At 42.1% G+C, this 22,842-nt stretch overlaps 1 protein-coding gene across 1 annotated transcript in view; it reads right to left on the bottom strand.

The window, feature by feature from the left end:
* The window catches only part of RBM19 (RNA binding motif protein 19), a 73,697-nt gene that overhangs the window by 28,106 nt on the left and 22,749 nt on the right, over positions 1-22,842 (bottom strand). The window contains exons 10-15 of the mRNA XM_075830167.1: positions 20,926-21,126; positions 18,998-19,128; positions 17,825-17,943; positions 9,151-9,247; positions 8,956-9,066; positions 7,461-7,661 (exon numbers count right to left, since the gene is read on the bottom strand). Of these exons, the coding sequence (XP_075686282.1) occupies positions 7,461-7,661; positions 8,956-9,066; positions 9,151-9,247; positions 17,825-17,943; positions 18,998-19,128; positions 20,926-21,126 (860 nt within the window). The remainder of the gene's footprint in view (positions 1-7,460; positions 7,662-8,955; positions 9,067-9,150; positions 9,248-17,824; positions 17,944-18,997; positions 19,129-20,925; positions 21,127-22,842) is intronic.

Raw genomic sequence — 22,842 nt, 5'->3', positions numbered from 1 at the left:
TTTGAATACTTTGAAGGGTCTAGTTTTTAAAATGGGGTGTTTTATCAGGGTTTCTAATACATAGGCCCCTCAAAGCCACTTCAGAACTGAAGAGGTACCTTAAAAAAAAGGTTTTTGAAATTTTCTTAAAAAAAAGAGAAATTACTGTTTATGTTCTAAGCCTTGTAACGTCCAAGAAAAATAAAATAATGTTCAAAAAACGATGCCAATCTAAAGTAGACATATGGGAAATGTGAACTAGTAACTATTTTGGGTGGTATAACCGTCTGTTTTACAAGCATATGCATTTAAATTCTGAAAAATGCTATTTTTTATAAATTTTCCCTAAATTGTGCAATTTTTCAACAATAAACACTGAATATATCGTCCAAATTTTACCACTAACATAAAGCCCAATGTGTCACGAGAAAACAATCTCAGAATCGCTTGAATAGGTTTAAGCATTCTGACGTTATTACCACATAAAGTGAAATATGTCAGATTTGAAAAATGGGCTCTGAGCCTTAAGGCCAAAACAAGGCTGCGTCCTTAAGGGGTTAATAAACTTTTTTTTTTTACTTTTTTACTAGTCCCACTAGGGGACTTCACTATGCGATCCTCCGATCGCTATTATAATACACTGCAATACTTTTGTATTGCAGTGTATTATGCCTGTCCGTTTAAAACGGACAGGTATCTGCTAGGTCATGCCTGCGGCATGATCTAGCAGGCATTCATTACTGGCAGACCTGGGGGCCTTTATTAGGCCCCTGGCTGCCATGGGAGACACAGACACACGGCGATCGTATCGCCAGGTGTCGGTGGGATGAGAGGGAGCTCCCTCCCTCTCTCCAAAACCACTCAGATGCGGTGCTCGCTATTGAGCACCGCATCTGAGGGGTTAAACGGGTGAGATCGATACGGATATCGATCTCACCCGGCAGAGCAGGGACGCCCCCAGCCCTCAGCTGCCTCTGGCAGCTGAGAGCAGGGAGATTTGACAGCTCCCTGCTCTGTTTACTTATTCCGATGCCGCGACGTAAAAAGTCTATGGCATCGGAATAAGGCCCGTTAGTGGCCGACGTAAAAAGACTATGGGCCGGTCACTAACGGGTTAATGCCCAAGTGGGCGTGTTTTTACTTTAGACCAAGTGGGCGTTGTACAGAGGAGTGTATGACGCTGACCAATCAGCGTCATGCACTCCTCTCCATTCATTTAGTCAGCGCATAGGGATCCTTTTAGATCACTATGTGCTGTCTTATACGAACACATTAACAATACTGAAGTGTTTAGACAGTGAATAGACATTCCTCGCGAGACTACGATGTAAACGAGATTTTGTTTCCCTTGCCGGAAATCTCACAGAAAAGATTCAGAAGTGTCAGGATTCTGAATACACATGACGTCCTGGCTGGAGGTCATGTATATTCATTATCAGGACACTTGATTAACGTTAATATCTGTGTATGTGGCTGCACATCGTGTTCTAGTAAGAACGCGATGCTGCTGTGTAAATGAATGGAGAGGAGTGCATGATGCCGATTGGTCAGCGTCATACACTCCTCTGTACAACGCCCACTTAATCGAAAGTAAAAACACGCCCACTTGGGTATTAAGAAACTCATTAGCATAAAGCTAAAAATCGCTGATAAAGTGGTTTAAAATAGATCGTTTTTCTAAATAAAAAGCATTACTGTCACCTACATTATAGCGCCGACCTCCTTATGTAGGAGATAGGGCACTTATAATGTGGTGACAGATCCTCTTTAAAGATAACCTGTCATCAGCCAAAAAAACTGCAGCTTACATTTCAGTTATAATTGCCAGGCCTTACAGATCCTGCAGTTTTTCCTCCTTTTTAGTTTTAACTGTTGGTCTATGGATTTTTAATCATTACTGTACTATTTACCTTATGTCAATAAAGTATTTTTGTATTTTCCACTATTTCTTCGTTTCTTAGCATTCATTCCTTTTTCGGTTCTATATGCAGTTTTCAAAATGTAGCAACCATTGTTCTAACCATCATCGTAGATTGCACAGACCATTCATTTTAGGACAAAAGAGATGCGTTGCACCAGAGGTGTTTTCCAGCTGCTGAATCCCATTCTCCCCCCCCCCCCCATAAAAAGAACATGCACTTTTGGTCAACAGTTTTCTATTGGCAGATTAAATGCCATATAAATCTGCACGTGTTTCACCTCTTCTACTGCTATGCCTGTGTATGGCCCCTAATTTAAGAGGACAATCCACTCATGGCAGAAGTGAAAGGGGAAACATTTTCTTATCCCAAACGTGATGTCAAAGTAGTTCTGGCAATTTAATGATAAACCAGGAAAGCTCAGAATAAAAATTTCTATGAAATAATATAGTGAATTGTGGGAGGACAAAGCAAACTGTATACACATCACCCACTAGTCAACACTGTATGTTTGTCTTGTAAATGTCTCTCAGTCAATGCCCGTGCTCTTCCTGGTTTTGAGTCTCTGTAAGGGAGGGAGGAAGCCGCAAGTGACAGTAGGAAGAAAGATCACAGCCTGTTACTGTCACGTCTCCCCCATACAGCCTTCCAATGCTCCCCCCCCCCCAAAGGGGTGGTACGGGAACATTTCTTTATGTTATCTCTCCTCTTACCAATCAGACAGTATATGTGCTCTCTGATGGTCATATTTAGGGGTCTTTTTTTCCCCTAAAACAGAGTTGAGAAGATGAGCAGTTGTGGATCTCATCAACCCCTGTGCCTAACTAGACAAGATATAGGCATAAGTTGGGTGTCTCAGGCTCTGCTTGGATCAGATTTTTTGCCAAAAACATGGACTTTTTATGCAATTTCTACACTACATTACGCTTTGATCCAAAAGTCCAAGAGTGTAAAGTACTGGGTGGCATTTCTACAATGTTATGGTATCCTAGCTTTTTCTATTTTAACCCCTTCCCTCTTTAGCCACTTTTGACCTTCCTGACAGAGCCTCATTTTTCAAATCTGACATGTGTCACTTTATGTGGTAATAACGTCGGAATGCTTTTACCTATCCAAGCGATTCTGAGATTGTTTTCTCGTGACACATTGGACTTTGTTACTGGCAAAATTTGCTCGATATGTTCAGTATTTAATTGTGAAAAACACAAAAATTTAGCGAAAAATTGCAAAAATTTGCATTTTTCTCAACTTAAATGTATCTGCTTGTAAGACAGGCAGATATAACACACAAAATTGTTGCTAATTAACATCCCCCATATGTCTACATTAGATTGGCATCGTTTTTTGAACATCCTTTCATTTTTCTAGGACGTTACAAGGCTTAGAACTTTAGCAGCAATTTCTCACATTTTCAAGAAAATTTCAAAAGGCTATTTTTAGAGGGGTCAGTTCAGTTGTGAAGTGGCTTTGAGGGCCTTGTATATTAGAAACCCCCAAAAAGTCATCCCATTTTAAAAACTTCACCCCTCAAATTATTCAAAACAGCATTTAGAAAATGTCTTAACCTTTTAGATTTTTCACAGGAATTAAAGCAAAGTAGAGGTGAAATTTACAAATTTCATATTTTTTTGCAGAAATAAATTTTTAATCCAATGTTCTTTATAACACAGAAAGTTTTACCAGAGAAATGTAACTCAATATTTATTGCCCAGGTTCTGCAGTTTTAGGAAATATCCCACATGTGGCCGTAGCGTGCTACTGGACTGAGGCACCGGCCTCAGAAACAAAGGAGCACCTAGTGGATTTTGGGGCCTTATTTTTGTTACAATATATTCTAGGCACCATGTCAGGTTTAAAGGGCTCTTGCGGTGCCAAAACAGTGGAAATCCCCCAAAAGTGACCCCATTTGGGAAACTACACACCTCAAGGAAATTATTTAGGGGTATAGTGAGCATTTTGACCGCACAGGTTTTTTACAGAAATTATTGGAAGTAGGCCGTGAAAATTAATATCTACATTTTTTTTTAAAAGAAAATGTAGGTTTAGCATTTTTTTTTCTCATTTCCACAAGGACTAAAGGAGAAAAATCAGCACCAAATTTGTAAAGCAATTTCTCCTGAGTAAAACAATACCCCACATGTGGTCATAGACGGCTGTTTGGACACACGGCAGGGCTTAGAAGGGATGGAGCGCCATTTGGCTTTTGGAGTTCACATTTAGAGGAATGGTTTACGTAGGCCATGTCACTTTTACAAAGCCCCTGAGGGGACAAAACAGTGGAAACCCTCCACAAGTGATCCCATTCAGGAAAATACACCCATTGAGGAAATTATCTAGGGGTATAGTGAGGGTTTTGACCCCACAGGTTTTTTGCAGAAATTATTGGAAGTAGGCCCTGAAAATAAAAATCTACATTTTTTCAAAGAAAATGTAGGTTTAGCTATTTTTTTCTCATTTCCACAAATACTGAAGGAGAAAAAGCACCGCAAAATTTGTAAAGCAATTTCTCCTGAGTAAAACAATACCCCACATGTGGTCATAAATGGCTGTTTGGACACACGGCAGGGCTCAGAAGGGAAAGAGCGCTATTTGGCTTTTGGAGTTCACATTTAGCAGGAATGGTTTGTGGAGGCCATGTCGCATTTGCAAAGCCCCTGAGGGGACAAAACAATGAAAATGCCGAACAAGTGATTCCATTTAGGAAACTACACCCCTTGAGGAATTCATCTAGGGGTGTAGTAAGCATTTAGACCCCATAGATGTTTCATAGAATTTATTAGAATTGGGCAGTGAAAATAAAAACAATCCTTTTTCTTCAATAAGACGTAGCTTTAGCGCAAAATTTTTCATTTTCTCAACAAATAAAGGAAACAAAAAAAAAAAGAACCCAACATTTGTAAAGCAATTTCTCCTGAGTACGGCAATACCCCATATGTGGTCATAAACTGCAGTTTGGGCACACGGCAGGGCTCAGAAGGGAAGGAGCACCATTTGGAGTGCAGATTTTGCTGGATTGGTTCTGATGTGAAATAATAAAAAGAAACACCTGAGAAGTGACCCCATTTGGAAACTACACCCCTCAAGGCATTTGTTAAGGGGTGTAGTGAGCATTTCACCCCACAGGTTTTTCCATAAATGAATGCGCTGCGGCTGGTGCAAATTAAAAATGTATATTTTTCCCTAGATATGCCATTTCAGTGGCAAATATGTCATGCCCAGCTTATGATGCTGGAGACACACACCCCAAAAATTGGTAAAAGGGTTCTCCCGGGTATGGCGGTGCCATATATGTGGAAGTAAACTGCTGTTTGGGCCGCTGTAGGGTTCAGATGGGAGGGAACGCCATTTGGCTTTTGGAGAGCGGATTTTGCTTGGTAGTAGTTTTGTTTGAGTTTTGCTGGCGTTTCCGTTTATAATGTGGGGGTACATGTGAGCTCGGCAGAGTACATCAGAGGCACAGTCAGGTGGTATAATAATGGGGTAAAAAAAAACAATAAAATGATCCATAGATGTGTGTTACACTGTGAAGCAATCCTTTCTGCACAGGCCGGTGTTGCACTGATATATGGCGTTCCTTTCTTATGCCCCTTTTGGTCCATGCTCCGCACCTTTGCAGTTTGGGGAATTTTGCTGGGAAAGTGTTGTCCTGGTATAATACGGGCACCGTCGCTTCCAGCGGATATGTTTGGGCCCTCCCTTTCCTGGTTCCCTAAGTTTAGGTCCTTGATAAATCGCCTCTTCAAACAGAAGAAACGTTCCCCTCGGGCACAACTGCATATTTTTTATTTCCTGACTTATTGGAGCCATAACTAATTTTATTTTTTCATAGACGTAGTGGTATGAGGGCTGTTTTTTTTTGCGGGACGAGCTGTAGTGATTATTGGCACCATTTTGGGGTACATGCAACTTTTTGATCACCTTTTATAATATTTTTTGGGAGGCCAGGTAAACAAAAAACCGCAATTCTGGCATAGTTTTAATTAGTTTTTTTTTTTTACAGCGTTCACCATGCATTATAAACTACATGTTCACGTTATTCTGCGGGTCCGTACGATTCCGGCGATACCTAATTTATAGAACTTTTTTATGTTTTACAACTTTTTGCACAATAAAACTACTTTTGTAAAAATAATGTATTTTTTCTGTCGCCAAGTTGTGAGAACCATAACGTTTTAATTTTTTTGCCGACGCAGCTGTATGAGGGTTTGTTTTTTGCGATACAAGCTATAGTTTTTATAGGTACCATTTTTGGAATACGTGCGACTTTTTGATCACTTTTTATTCCAATATTTATAGGGCAAAGTGACCAAAAAACAGAAACTCTGGTATAGTTTTTAAAACATTTTTTTACGCTGTTCACCGTGTGCAATAAATAATATTATATTTTGATAACTCAGGTCGTTACGGTCGCGGCGATACCAAATCAGTATGGTTTATTATTTTTTTTCAATAATAAAGGACTTGATAAGAGTAAAAGGGGGATTGTGTTTTATTTTATTACTTGAAACTTATTATTTTCAAACTTTTATTTTTTTAACTTTTTTTTTTACACTTTTTCTCAAGTCCCACTAGGGGACTTGACGGTCCTACTGTCAGATTTATTTTTTTCTAATACATTGCACTACCTACGTAGTACAATGTATTAGATCTGTCAGTTATTCACGGACAGCAAGCCGATTAGGCTTCGCCTCCCGGCGGGGCCTAATCGGCTTCCGTAATGGCAGAGCAGGAGGCCATTGTGTCTCCTGTTGCCATAGCAGCAGTCGCCAGTCCTGATTGCCTGTCAGGGCTGGCGATCTGCTAGTAACCGCTACGATGCAGCAATCGCTTTCGATTGCTGCATCGAAGGGGTTAATGGCAGGGATCGGAGCTAGCTCCGGTTCCTGCCGTTACAGGTGGATGTCAGCTGTAACATACAGCTGACCTCCACCGCTGATGACGCCGAATCAGCTCCTGAGCCGGCGCCATCTTGCCGGCGGCTACGGAAGCCGATCAGGCTCCGCCGCCGGGTAGATCTTGACCGGTTTCCGTGCTAGGCAGACCGGGAGGAGAGTATTAGGCCTCCGGTTGCCATTGCAGCCACCGGAACCCCGGCAATTTCATTGCTGGGGTTTCCGATGAGCTGCAAACACCTTAAGTGCAGCGATCGCGTTTATGTGCTGCACTTAAGGGGTTAATGGCGGGGATCGAAGCTAATTTCGGTCCCCGCCGTTACTGTCGGATGTCAGCTGTAAGATTCAGCTGTAAGATACAGCTGAGATCCGGCGATGATGGCACAGGCTCAGCTTCTGAGCCGGTGCCAAACATTTGGCGTATGGGTACGGCAATTTGCGGGAAGTCCATGTTTTCCATGGCATACCCATACGGCAAATGTCGGGAAGGGGTTAAAATTCGGGTTTTATTGTTTGTATGTCAAAAAAGTGTTACAACTGTTGCAACAGCGAAAGGGATAAATTGAAATCGGAACCTGCACACAGTGTAGAAAAGCAGGCAAAAATTTGGTGTTAACACTGCTTACCAAGCAAAGACCAAGAGACAGCAACTGAAAAACAGCCCACCCACCTTTGTGTATGCCAATTTCCGGAAAGCTTGCTTAGCTTCAGTTGGTTCAATAAATTCGACAATGGCCGTTATTCCACCTTCCGGTAGCAGTACCCTTCCCAGGTCTCCAAAACGTTCAAAAACCTCCTGTAGTTCTGCAACCAGAGTCCCAGCCGGGAGGTTCTTAACTAGAATCACTGTCTTACTACGTGGTGAAGCAGCCTGATGCAGAGAAAACAGGGAAAAAGACAACACATTAAAGTAAATTTTTCATTTTAATAACACTGATTGGTCAATAGGAGTCACATACTATAGTTTAAAGAGTACCTAACTATTCACAACAAGTTTCCATACGTGCGTACATGAGGAATAACACTATTTCTGGCCATTATATGTTTTGTATATGACATTTTTTAGCAGTTTTTCCCTCACAGGCTCTAATTCTCCGAGTGGTCGCTGGGCTAGTGGGCACAGCCTAACTGCTATCATGTCTTCTATAAACTGCACACATAATGAAGAGAACATAAGCCGTTAGAAAGAAGGGGAGGACCCCCTCCGACATCCTAGAGGTAGGTCAGGGCTTAATAGGAGACATTAAATGACATTACACTGAAATACATAAGTATTTCAGTGTATTGTACAAGCAATCAAACGATCGTATGTTTAAGACCCCTAATGGGAGTAAAAGGAAAAAAAACTGTTAACAATATAACGTTATTTATCCCGCACAGTGAACGCTCTATAACGCTGTAACAAATAAAAAAAGAAAAACCGCCAGAATTGCAATTTTTTTGTCACCTCGTCTCCCCCAAAAAATGGATTAAAAATTGATAAAGTCTTATCGCCGTAATTGTATTGGCCCGCAGAATAAAAGGTAACGTGACATTTTTACCGCTCGGTGAACACTGTAAAAAATAAAAACGATATATATATATATATATATCTACATATAAAAGAATAAACACAATTGAGGAATTTGCCCACAAAAACAGGAACTCATATGGCTATATTGAAAGATAAATAAAAAACGTATGGCTCTTGGAAGGCGGGGAGGAGGTGGTGCATTTTGAGTGTTTACGGTTAAGAATGCACAAAATTTCTGCATTTCAATGGGCCTTTACTTGCAAGCTCTTTAATGAATTCCAAACATCAAGGGGTACATTATCAATATAAAGGGGTTTTCTGAGACCTAAATATTAATAGTCTATCCTTGGGACGGAGCATTGATGGTTGTTTGCTGGGGGTCCAATCCCTGGAATATCCACAGATGATCGTAAAAAAAGGTGATTCCTTTCACAGAGTGTCTGGGCTTGGTACTGCTGATCACTCTCATTCACTTGAATGGGTGCCATGGCCAAGTCATCCTGACCACTGATGTGGCCTATTCTAAGTTATCGAAAAACCCATTTAATTTAAAAACAAACACTGCAGTGCAGGTCCAATCCCAATGAATGATCAGCACCAGCAGGAGAGCCAGTAGGATGAAGTGATTCATTTAGACCATTTAAACCATTACCTGACTAAAAGAATCTAAACAAACTCCATTTTCCATCAGGAACTGGCGCACGTCTTGGACTATCTGGGTCTCTCCCAATGCAACTCTGACAGCAACGCTACCTTTTCCTTCCTGAAAAGAATAAAAAAAAGAAAATGAATCATAGTGGACAAAAACTTTTAATACAGACATAATATAGTCCCGGTGATAACTCACATGATCCAGTACTTGACTTTTGCTTGTGTTGTACTTTTGAGCTATCACATCAGCCACTGAGCTGGTTCCCATGAATAGTGTATTCCAGTTGTGAGAACTAGAGATAGGTGGGGGACACACGTTACAGTTGTTACCAATGAGCAAGCAGTGTATGCTTTAATAGCCTTTATTTTCAGGGCACGATTCCTTTAAATTAAAGTATTTCTAAGATGAGGCCACTGTCATGCCCCAAAGTAAAAATGCTAATTTCTGTTCTAATAATTTAAAACCTTACAACTACTTCAATGTCTGTTTTAATAAACAATCTCATAAAACATGCAAAAGCATCATAAATGGAAAAAGGTGGCATGGGTGTCGATTAGGATCCCCTCCTCTATCAGCTAGAGATGAAAGCTGCAACAAGCTAGAATGTCATTGGTAATGCTAAAATCTAAAGTTTAAAAGGAGTATTCCGGTTTTAGAAAATTATTATTTTTTTGTATAATTAAAAGTTATACAATCATCCAGTATACTTTCTGTATCAATTCCTCGTGGTTTACAAGATCTGTGCTTGTTGTGATTCAGTAGGAACCTTCATTGTTTACCTCCAGTGGATAAAATCTGTCCATGGTCATGTGATGGACACACAGGTGCAAAGCTTGTAACAAGACACAGCTCTGATAACTGTACTGTAACCAGTCCTGCGCCTCTGTGTCCATCACATGACCAGGACAGATTTTAATTATATAATAGAATAACATTTGCTGAAACTGTAATACCCCGCAACTGCAAACTTATGTAAAACAAATGAAACTAGAACATTGCAGAATCGATGCCTATTCTTCTTCTTGAACCCATCTATAGCACCTGTATAATCTTTTTTCTCTCTTTCAAATTCGGGTGACTGCAAAACAGCGCTAAACTCGGCAGGGTAACACCGGTTAGATTTTGCAAAACATAACATTTTTTCAAGTGGAATAATAAATAAAAAAAGCTCCTGCGCCTAGCTATTGCAGTTACGTAGTTATAGTGCCCCCTGGTGTTCTTATGATTCCCTCTTACAGTGTCCACCAAAAATGTCCAGGGCCATTGGATATACATGCACATTACCACTGCCATTATCAGCGGAGTGATTCCTGATATTGTGGAGCCCAGCCAATAAGAATCTGCGCACTAGAAGCAACTTCTTCTCACCAGCACTGAACACATTAATTAGATGGATGTTTTGAGACAAAATAGAAAACGCAAACAGGGGCATTATAACAAGTAACCGCTATATCTAGACAGAGAAACCATTTATTTTAAAGGATTTCAATTGAAAAACGTATATCTAATTAGTATCTAATTGTGGGACAACCACTTTAACTCAGATGTTCGCAAATGCTAATTTATTAGCTTCTTATTTAGAAGTTATTTTCCCTGTTGCTATTTTGCGGCAATTTAAGAGCATGTTTAAATGTATTTTTTCTTTTAAAAAAAAATAAAAATCAGGTAAGCTTCCAAATATACGTGTGTTGCCTTTTTTGCATTATTACATTTTTTTAAAAGAACATGCACTAACAATGGCAGGATCCTGCAGCCGGTGTGACTGCAAAGTGACTACCTGTCCTGTGCTTAGGATTCAGTGTAATGTGGTGGTCTTGCTGGGGGAGCAGTATATTCTTTTGCCTAGTAAATGAATAATAATAATTCCTTCTTGTTTGGATTCCTTAATTTATCTACACATGTATGTATAAGCACAACTAAGGCTATGTTCGCATCATGTTTGGAGCCACTTATACATAGGAAGCCATTAGCAACATATCCCACTGTATCCCTATTCAGTGGGTTCCGTCACAGCCTTTCATCGGACGTATACATTGGGAGAGACAAATATGAGATGAAAAGAGGCTAACTAAGCAATGAAATCAGAAAGTTCCCGACCAAGTAGCCAGTGCAAAACACATAGCTGCTGGTCTAGGATACCAAAAAAACTAATATTTCAAAAAGTAAGTGGATTTGAATAGATATAATAAGGGATTGTATATCACCATGTAAGTGTTAACTAGCAGAATTATGTATAGGCGCTGGAGTGTTATAGGCATCTTTTGTACTAGTGACCAGTAATTACTTGTGTATGCGACTTTGTTGGTGTTAATGACTTTGAATGACTTATGGTAAAATAGTTACATGTGGCAATTTATTATATGACAGGAATCAATGTTAAAGGGGTTATCCGGGCACCAAAAATTCCATTGCAATAATATATTTATGTTAAACTAATTAACTTACTAATATACTTTAATTAAACATTCTGTACTAAATGGTGCAGTTCAAACCTCAAATTATTCAGGAGGTGCTGGAGCTTTTCGAATAATGATGATGCTCCGACACAGCCCCACGTGACTGGGTTCTTGCTTCATGTGCTGTACGTGAACATGACCGCAAGGGGCTGTCACATTGCCTATTGCTTGAGTCGCCGAGCAAAGAATCAGCTGATGCTCTGCCTGGGAGCTCCACAACTTCTGCCCACGTCATTATCACTATCCGTATATTGACAATGACGTCGGCAGCAGTACTGGAGTCCCAGAGCAGAGCATCAGCTGATGCTTTGCTCGGGGACTCCAGTAGTGCTGCCGACGTCATTGTCCATATATCGACAGTGACAATGATGTGGGCAGAAGTTGTGGAGTTCCCCAGGCAGAGCATCAGCTGATGCTTTGCTCGGAGACTCCAGTAGTGCTGCCGACGTCCTTGTCGATATATGGAGAGTGACAGTGACGTTGGCAGAAGTTGTGAAGTCCCCAGGCGGAGCATCAGCTGACGCTTTGCTCGGGGACTCCAGCGAAAGGAAACCCCTGACCAAATATGGACGTAGGGAGCAGTGCTGGAGTCCCGAGCAAAGCGCTCGCTGATGGTCTGCTCGGGACTCAAGCAATAGGCAATGTGACAGCCTCTTGCGGTCATGTTCACGAACAGCACATGAAGCAACAGCTCAGTCACCTGGGGCGTCATCATTATTAGAATAGCTCCAGCACTTCGAGTAATTCATGAGGTTTGAACTGCGCCATTTAGTACATTATTTTTTATTAAAGTACATTAGAAAGGGGGCGTGGCCTGACTGTGCATGGAGTAGGACGCACACTTCTGATCTCCTGCCTCCACTCCATACATTTATCCGGATTGCACTGCATTTTTGACGACAATGGTATTTCTCTTGCATAGAGTGGTCATCCTTTGCACACGCTGAGCCTGGGCATATTATTTATTTCTCCGGTATGCTGCGGAAAAGAGGTAAAACCCCCATGAAAGCTGGGCGCACCGCTGATTTTCAAGATGGCGCTGGGCGCGAAAGGAGGTCAGAGACCCCGGCACAGAGAGGGGCGGATGTTACTGCACGCCTGTAGCAATATGCCCGCTATGGCAGCGTGGTGGCCGGGGGATAGTCTACATGGCCCCAGAACGACCGACAGGGGGTCTCAGACTCCGGAGCGGTCTTCTGAGGACGCTGCCGATACAGCAAGGGCGCCGCTGCCTCTGCAACGCTTATCCCCTGAAGCACGTGTGAGCCCTGGAGTGGCTGCAGATGAGCCCACGCTGCGTAATGTGATAAAAGCTATCTCTAAATGTAACACGGCCATCAGTTCACAGGTGGGCGGCATGACGCAAGAATTATCTGTCCTCAGACAGGACGTTCACAATATTTCTGAACGTACCATTGAGGTGGAGGCTATAACCTCGACTCTGGAGGACGATATGCTCAAAGTTAAAAAATCTTCTAGGAGAGCCATGCAAGACTCTATGGCTTTGTGGTTTAAGGTGGATGATCTGAAAAACCGTTCGAGGCGCAACAATGTTCGCATTATTGGAGTGCCTAAGAAAGCCGAGGGATATAATCCTACAGATTTTATTGAAGGATGGTTTCTACAACAATTTGGGAAGGATGTCGTCTCCTCTATTTGCTATTGAGAGGGCTCATCGTGTCCCCACTAGGCCGCTTCTGCCTGGGCGTCCGCCACGTCCAATTCTGGCTAAAGTACTTCATTTTAAGGATCGAGACACTTTGCTTCGTGGAGCTCGGGATATGTCGGAGCTCAGCATTAATGGATGTAAGATTTCTCTTTTTCCAGATTACTCGGCTGAGGTCCAGAAACGACGGGCTTGTTTTTTGGATATAAAAAGGCGCCTGAGAGACCTGAAGGTGGTTTACTCAATGCGGTTTCCCACCAAACTTCGAGTGGCGGCCCTAGGTGGTACTCATTTCTTTGAGGATCCTAAAGACGCTTTGCAATGGCTGGACCAACATGGACAACTTCGCCTGGAGAGGGTGCCTCCTGACACTTGAGAGGTGTTCCTGGGGTGATGTTTGCTATCCGGCATTTGGTGGTTTCTGGCCTGTCTGACTGCCTTCATTTGTTTGTTTGATTTATTTTCAGTCAGTTGATGGACCATATTGTCTTAACTTAACTGAGGGATGGGAAATTAAGCTGTGTATACTGCATCTTAATGTTACATGTGTGAAATATGTCTATGTCAACAATAATTAGCTGGAATGTCAGAGGGTTATCTGATGCTACTAAAAGGCATGGGGTGTTTAGATTCATGTTAAAATGTCGCCCTGCTATTTATTGTTTGCAGGAAACGCACCTCATTACTGACAGGGTTGATTTCATGCAGACCTTGGATAAGTTCTGCATATCATGCTACTTACTCTAATAATTCTAGAGGTGTGAGCATTATGGTGCATAGGGATATGCCTTTCAAGTGTCTTGCGCAGCGCATTGATGAGGGAGGTCGTTATGTGTGTCTCCTCTGTAAAATTGATCAGCAGCTCCTTGTGCTTGTCTCATTGTATATTCCCCCTCCTTTTTCTTCGGTTCTGCTGAAAGAAGTGTTGGAATTTGTGGCCCTGCATCCTGGGACTCCGTGTATGTTGGTGGGGGACTTTAACAATGTTCCTGACTCGGCCTGGGATAGATGTCGTATTGCTGCCTCACCTGTGGTGTCGGAGCGTACCGCTTTTGGTGTACTCATTGCAGAAGCTGGCCTTATAGATGTATGGAGAGACAGACACCCACTGGGTAGACAGTTTTCCTGCTGCTCATCAACATACGCGACATTATCCCATATAGATCTGGCCCTTTGTTGTCCTGTGTTGTGTCCCAAGATAAAGGAAGTTGAATATTTGCCTAGGTCTTTGTCGGACCACTCTCCCTTACGGCTTGTTGTGGCACTAAGGGAAGGATATAGTGGCTCCTGGCTGTGGAAACTTAACCCGTTCTGGCTATCTATTATGCATGATGTGGACCAGGTCCTGCGTTTGTTAGGGGAATATTTTGAATTTAATGCGGGGTCGGCATCGGTGCATTCATTATGGGAGGCTATGAAGACCTACTTAAGAGGGGTGGTGATTAAGTCCATTAATATTACTAAATCCAAGTCTAAGGCTGTGGACACCGCACTACATGCTGATGTGACGTCAGCAGAAGTAGCTTTTATTGCTAACCTGACATCGGATACTAGTGAACGCTTGAAGCAAGCCCAGTCTTGTTTGAGAACTCACCTCCTGGAGGTGGCTGATAGAAAGAGACAGTTTGCCAAACAGAGATTCTATGCGGAGGGGGAGAAGGTTGGCCACATGTTATCTATGATATCTAGGGCTCAGCGCGGCTTGGCTCGGCTCATATTAGTGCTTTGAATGATGGATCGGGTAACTTGCTTTCTGATGTCCCAGGTATTTTGGGAAGATTGCAGTCCTTCTATGCTTCTCTGTATTCCTCCAAGGTCACTCCTACTAGTTCAGATATCATCCGTTTCCTGGATGCGGCTAGACTGCCTAAATTAACGGAGGAGGCTAGGGTCCAATTGAATGCCCCTCTTAGTCTTGTCGAATTGCAGGAGGCTGTGAGAGGTATGGCTAATGAAAAAGCCCCGGGAGTGGACGGCTTGCCCACGGAGGTGTATAAGAGGTATGAGGAGGTACTGTTACCCCGCCTTCTAGAGGTGCTCCAAGAGTCTTTAGCGCTGAGATTTCTCCCGGCATCTATGCAGGAGGCTATTATTGTAGTGCTGCCCAAGGAGGGGAAAGACCCATCGTTCCCTGAGTCCTATCGCCCTATATCCTTATTGTCTACAGATCTTAAAATCCTTGCAAAAGCCCTAGCAAATAGATTAAATAAGGTTATTACTTCTATTATTCACCCTGATCAAACCGGATTTATGCCTGGGAAAGCAACGTCTGTAAATCTTAGACGGTTGTTTCTTGGCTTACAGATTCCGCCGGATAATGCTGGTAATAGGGCCATCCTCTCGTTGGATGCTGCTAAGGCATTCAACAGTGTTGAATGGCCATATTTGTGGCACGCACTTGCTAGAATGTGGATAGGTCCGGTTTTCATCTCCTGGGTGAAAAGTGTTATACTCTAGTCCCAAGGCTAGAATTAGAGCAAATGGGAGCCTATTGGAAATGTTTCCACTTTATAGCGGTACGCGACAGGGGTGTCCGCTCTCGCCCCTCCTGTTTGCCATTGCTATTGAGCCCCTGGATGCTGCAGTTAGACTCTCCTCCGTGATTAAAGGGTTTCAGTATGGTGGCTACGAAAACAAAATTGCGTTGTACGCAGATGATGCGTTGCTATTTTTGGGGGACACCGGACCCTCCCTGGAGGCTCTGGTTGATGAGTTTGGACGCCTCTCTGGTCTCACTATTAACTGGCAGAAGTCGGCATTGCTCCCGCTTGATCCCTTACCTGTGCCTTTGGTGAGAATGGGGAACATGGTCCAATGTGTTGAGCAGATACGTTACTTGGGTATCGAGATGACTAGGCGATGGTCTGATTTTGAAGATCTTAACCTGACTCCTCTAATACAGAAGTTTAAACGCAAGATTGGTGCATGGTGCAAGCTGTCTCTGTCGTGGGTCGGGTGAACCTTATTAAAATGATACTGATGCCGCAGTTGCTCTACCTATTACATAATGCACCGGTATGGATCCCGCTCAATAGGTTTCACAGGATAAATGCACTTTTTTGTGATATGGCGCAGAGGTCACCCTAGATTAAGGTTGGAAATATTGCAGAGGCCCAAGGATTTGGGGGGGGGGGGGGGGGGGGCTTGCCGTCCCTAACCCCTGGATGTATTTTCTGGCTGCACAGTGGCAACATCTCAAGGGCTGGGGTACACATATAGGAGAGGAGGCTTCGGCATTGATACTGCAATATCATTTGACCTTATCCACAAAACGTGGGGAAACAATTACAAGGGGTGAAGGGCACACGTAATATACTCCCTTGTGGGGGAATGGTTTGCTCCCAGAATTTTTTTGCGCTACATGGTTTGCAATACTGGAAAGAGGTGGGGCTTACGAGGGTTTCCCAATTGGTTAGCGGGTCTGATTTTAAATCCTTTCGGCAGTTTCCATGTCCCCATAGTGGTTTTTACAGGTATCTACAATTAAGACATGCATTTCAGACACAATTCTCCCAGTCTCCGGTGGTTATACAACGGGACACTCTTATTCAACTCCTTGGCCCTTCTGGTAATACAAAAGGAGTTATATCGGGGGTGTATCAGCTGCTGTTGTCTAAATTTTTGGATAGATACCCTTTAGTTGCTATGTGTAAATGGGACCGGGATATACCTGGGATTTATGAGGATTGGAGGCTGTCCCCAATGTTTCTTTGAGTGAGGGTGGTAGACTCTCTCAATTGTATATATTACATCGTGTCTATAAAATGCCGGTCGTACTGCATCGTATTGGGGTTCGGCCTGACGCTACTTGCCCGAGACGTGGTCTGGAGCCTGCTGATCTCCTCCATATGCTGTGGGATTGCCCGCAACTGGATATGTTCTGGACCGGTCTCCTGGTGATTGTGTGTAGGGTATTTTCTTTGTCGGTGCCCAGGGACCCTAAAGTCTGTCTGTTGGGTTTTGTAGATGGGCGGCCTCTGGACTCTAATGTGAAGGTGGCCGTAGGGAGACCACTGTATGTGGCTCGAAAGTTGATTGTGCAGCATTGGATACAGCCCTTTTCTCCGACCGAGCAAGAGTTTATAACAAAGGTGAATCTGTTGCTTCTTAATGAAAGGGCTGTTTTTCTTAAACGTGCAGCGTCTGCTAAATTCACCAAATTATGGGCGTCTTGGCTGGACACTGATAGTCTGGCTTGTGTCTCACTGCGAAGGGATAGAGGGGGGAGGAGTTCGGTATTTAGGGTTCCTAGTGTGTAGGGGGTGGGATAATGGAGGCTTGCAGTATAGGTGTTCCTGTGTAATAATGTACGTGGCTGTTTGGAGGAATCTCGGGGCAAAATAGGTCTTTACGCTGGTATATGCTAAGGTGCCCTTTGGCAAATGGGGAGCTAATGGTCTTATGATACATATTGTAACTGTATATACATCTGCCCTGTGTGGCGAGTACTTCCTCTGTATATGTAATGGTCCTGTCCTTCTTGTCATTTCTGGCTGCTTGGTTGAGTGGGGGTGGTGGGTGGTTTCTTTTGTGTATGTTTTTGTATTTGTTGAAAACGTTCAATAAAAAAATATTTGATTTGAAAAAAAAAGTACATTAGAAAGTTACTTCGTTTCACATAAATATATTATTGCAATACAATTTTTGGTCCCTGGATAACCCCTTTAAGTTCTTTCTAAAGAGATTCTGGATGACAACAGTGAAAACTTCTTACACATCACTTCTAAGACAAGATTAGGGACAGTACCTGGAACCATTGGCTTTGTCCTTTAAAGCTTTTTGTTTCTTATAACTAGAATTATCTGCTCCCGCCTCACCCTCATCTTCCTTTTTTATGGTCGAAGGAAGAACATGCAACATTCGGCCCTGCAGAAAAGTCGAAGGATATGAGGATAAGAAACATTGATTTTCACTTCAATTGGATTTTATCGAAAACTGGGTTTACTTGCATGGCTTGTTGTTTTAAAGCGAGCCTATGGTTTCCCTCTTCTTACTCCAAATAGGTCCCACTAAATCTCCCAATCTGCTACTTCCCTTCATACAGCCAGATATAAAGGTTTTTGTTTTTTTTAGTTTAAAGAAGCACAACGTCAGAATATTTTTCCCTCCCAGTTTCAAAATATGATTGGGTGAAAGGTATTGAGGTGTATTGGCGCGCCGGCACTTTATATGACAATTGGCCGGAGGTCAGTCTCTCAATGCAAGTCTATAAGACTTACATAGAGGCTCTCATAGGCTTGCATTAAGAGACTGACTTTCGGTGCCTACAGCAAATGCTGTAGGATTCAGGGAGTCAGAGTGGAGTTATCGTGACCCAACGGCTGCTCGGAACAGAGTGGCTACCAATAAAATAAAGTGCCCAGTAAGCCAATACACATCACTACCTTTCATCTAATTACATTTTGAAAGCAAGGCGGCTTTCGAATATACTTTACATTTATATCCCTCACAATTTTAAAGATCTTTGTTAGCTGTCCGTGGATGGAAACTTTCTTGTCTACATCCAGAGGCTGGAAACCGGTACTGACCTAGTCTTACTGCCAGCTCAAAAGAATACTCCATCAGCAGCACAAACCTCTGATAGTTTGCTTCAATATTTCAGTCTGAAGTCCAGGTTGCAGATATTTCTAAAACATTTGTAGACATGCACTTTTTGCACTGGTTTATCACTAGACCCTGCAGTCAACATCACATCTCCTTTCACCATCACTATGATTATTTTGGCAATTTATAAAATGCCATGGTCCCATCATTTTTAGAGTTGGTGAAAGTACATGGACCTGTACTGATTTATCTTCTGACGTGTCTATATGACATAATGGCATATAAGAAAGATAAAACTGGTAAAACAATTATTTGATTTTTAGTTCATTTACTTGATTACACAATGGATTTAGTCATACCATAGGCCAGCACTCACCTGAAAAATGTGTCCGTCAACCTCTGCATAGGCTTTAACAGCATGTTCTGTAATGAGGTACGTAACAAAGGCAAAACCCTTAGGCTTCTTTGTTAGTTTATCAATTGGAAAATGGATTTCAGAGAGGGGACCTGAAGGAGCAGAGAGAAGGTAGTTATTGAAGAAATAAATATAGATTTTTTTAATAAAATACTGCAGAATTAATAGTATAGGTGCTATATAATAGGACTATATACAATATCACGTATACACTGTGTTATGCCAAGTGCAGCACCCGAAGGGGTGGTGCATGACACATGGGTTCCTTGATAAGGTTTATTTTTTAAAATTCGCTGTCACGCACCCCTTTACTTCAGGCCTTAGCATTACAGTGTATACAATTGAGTGTTCCTTTGGACGTGCCCAGAAGCTGTGGCAAAATATGCATGTGCTACATGCCGTGGATTCACCCTATACATCCAAGGTGAAAATAAATGGCTTTTCGACAACATAATTAGCGTGCTGTGGATTTAAAAAAACGTAGCATGCTCATATTTCCGTGCAGAAATTTTCCGCTACGTGTGGATGGGGTTTTGAAAACTATAAACAAGTATTGTACATTGCCGTGGATTTGTGGTGCGGAATCCACACTGCAAATCTGCCACGACTGAATATCTCCTGACTGTTTTAGTAAATAATTGATTTTCCTATGAAATAACAATTCTGGATCATCTTTTCTTAGAACTCTACATTGTGCCGTTTCACAAAGAAAATATGTTCCAGAATTGTTGTTTAATGAGAATACAAGTATGTACTATAATAGACATCAGGAGAAGGGACAGGTAGGTACTCTAATCATTAGGTGCCCTATTTTAAGCGTCATATTGTAAGCATTAACCTTTATTACAGTGTTGCTTTTTATCATATTACTGCAAGCATAATCTGTACTATGGATTCACACGCAACAGATTGTAGAAATTTCTGTGACTGAAAATCCAGTTCCATTCATCTGAATGGCAAGTTTCTAGAGCAAGCAAATAGATTTCTGCAAATTCCATTCAGATAAATTAAACTTATTTTTAGTCGCGGAAATTTCTGAAACAAAATCTGCTGCATGTGAATTCACCCTAATAGATAGAATTTTAAAATATTGTGTAGTGCCACACCACTGTACTCTCTCCAAAATCTGGACACCCATTGTCAATAATGACAATAGAAAACTACAGGCCTGCATAAACTGCACAGAACAGTTTAAAACAATTTGAGGATCAGATTTTTTTTACATAGTCAATTTTAAGACTTCATTGTATCACATTAATGTGGTGTGCACATGGTGCATGGGAGGCACAAACCAAATTTCTATGTAGTAGTAAAATACATACAAACATACTACAGTAGTGTTAGAGGAAGAAACTACATAGAAGAGACTGTGATAAATTTACAGTCAATTGCGTAAGGGTCCTTTTACACGGGCCAAGGATCGGGCAAACGAAAGTTCATATGAACGCTCATTCGTGATCATTGCCCTTTGTAAACAGGGCAACGATCAGAAGATGATCAAGCAAACGTTCATTCATCAGCTCATCATTTTTGCGCAAAGTTATTTTATCGTTGTTGGCAGCACATCTCCCTGAGTAAACATGGAGATGTGCTGCCGACACAATGGAAATGTATGGGGACTAGCGATCGCGGTAACGATCACTCGTCCCCATACATTACTGATCATTGTTAATTGTGAAAGTAATGGGGCCGTGTAATAGGACCTTAACTTTCTGAAATCTGAACACTGGCTCCAACAGAGAAGTTATCATAATCTATTTTATCAGGATTTACTAAATCAGTCCTGGTGTAAACTACACACGTTTATCATCTCCATAAATATCAGACATATAAAGATTTCCATTACTGATGATAAACAAAACATTATAATTCGTTTTTCCAGATCATACCATATTTGGAGAATAACGCCTCCAAGTCAGCCTCAGTGCAGCTGTATGGCAGGTTTCTAACAAAAAGTCTACCGGAGTCGGACAAGTCTTCTTGCAGTTCAGAATCCTTTTGACGCTGTTCCCATGGTCTGTTCTGAACCTTCTCGGAGAGCCGCACTTCTTTTGCTTGCTCAACCTGGAACACCTCAATGTATCTTCCACCTGAAAAGGATTTGTATGTATTGGAAGTTTTCATTCAAACTAAAAGGTTCATTTAAAAACAGTATTTCCTGTTTACTCAGGTTGTCTTTTTCTTATATTGAACTTTGCTTGAAGATCTGAAACAATTATAAGCACTCTATACACAATTGTTTTAGTGCGAAAGAAGTAAAACATCCTTGGGGTCAATTTGTTATTCACACACAAAACGGGGCATCCAAAACTAAAAGGAGATTTTTTGAGTACTAGCCGTAAAATCCAATTCTTGTTGAGTTTATTAGGGGACAAATAAGACACTGGATGTAAGCTGCTGCCACTAGGTGACAATAAGCCTAAAGTGTTAGCTACTCCTAACACAGGTTACACCCCTCCTGCAGGGACTGAGCTAATCAATTTGTACATAAGCAATAGGCCAACAAAAAGTAAACCGTAAGAACAAAACTCTTGGTGGGTTAGAACTGAAAATAATAGAAACCAGTAGATGCCCTAAAACCAGGAAAAAATAATATGGGTGGGAGCGGTGTCCGCCAACGAACTCGACGAGAAAAGGATTTTACGGTGAGAATTTAAAAAAATCTCGCTCATGCCATTGGGGGACACAGAAGATCGTGGGATGTCCTAAAGCGATCCCCTGGGGGAGAGAGCAAATAAACATGCACCTTATAGACTTATTATGGTGTGGAGAGGAGACCAGATAACGGCTCCACACATCTGAAGAGCAGAGGCCCTGAGGCGTGCCACCCAGAAGGCCTCCTCAGCTCTGATGGAATGTTTTGGCTTTTGTGTAATACACCTTGCAAATGGCCATCATGATCCATTGAATGATAGTAGCCTTGGATGCAGTCCAGAAAGAAGAGAAGAGCTTCGGACCAGAAGTAAATAGGCAGTTTTGGGCAGATAGATCAGAAAAAGTGTAACCAAACCCCAATAGTAGAGTGCATTCCTAAGGATGGTAAGGACCAGGGAATCGAACGGAGAATAGCCCTGACACACCAAGGGAGAACAGCAGGAAGAACTGCCAAATACCTATTGGATGAAAGTGACTGTCCTCAAAGAAAGGCTCACTCTTAAGAAGAAGCCAGAGGATAGCAGCGGCTTAAAAATAGTCGACTGCATGACTCAAGCAGCAGGTTGAGGTCCCAAAGAGTTGTGGTTGGACAATAAGGGGAGAGGATGGAGAGTGCAGAGAATATGCCTTGGAGAAAAGTAAGGATAAGCACTTGGTCCAATCCCTGTTGGAAAAGGATAAAATCCTGGACAAGAAAGAACGAAAAGAAGGAAGATTTAGCTTCTCGTATCAGCGAAAGAACTAGGTCTTGTAGAAAATACGAGATGGGAAAGGGTTTCTGGTTTTAAAAATATTTTTTTCCGACTAACGTAGCGAGTAGGTAGTCTGTGGGAGGTAGATGCCAGGGAACGTTGGACAGAAAAGAGGCAACGTCTGCATACCATTCCCGACGAGGCCAGTCCTATGCTGCCAGAATTGTTGGTGTGTCCTCTTCCCAGATCCGCCTAAAAATCCAGGGTAGTAGAGACAGAGGAGGGAAGAGGCACAGAAGATTGAATTGATCCAGGGGGTGACCAGAACATCCACTACACAAGCCACAAAACGAAGGGACCAATCCCTTGGGTCCAGACGTTTTCTGCAGAGTAAGTCCGCTATCTGCTAGGATTGCAGATGGAGCTGGATCATGACTAATGACCACAATAGGATCATGG

The sequence above is a fragment of the Rhinoderma darwinii genome, chromosome 1 (genome assembly GCF_050947455.1).
Source record: "Rhinoderma darwinii isolate aRhiDar2 chromosome 1, aRhiDar2.hap1, whole genome shotgun sequence".
In the NCBI taxonomy this organism is placed as follows: Eukaryota; Metazoa; Chordata; class Amphibia; order Anura; family Rhinodermatidae; genus Rhinoderma; species Rhinoderma darwinii.
The sequence above is the reverse complement of the archived record's forward strand: the minus strand, read 5'-3'. Positions and strand labels throughout refer to the sequence as shown.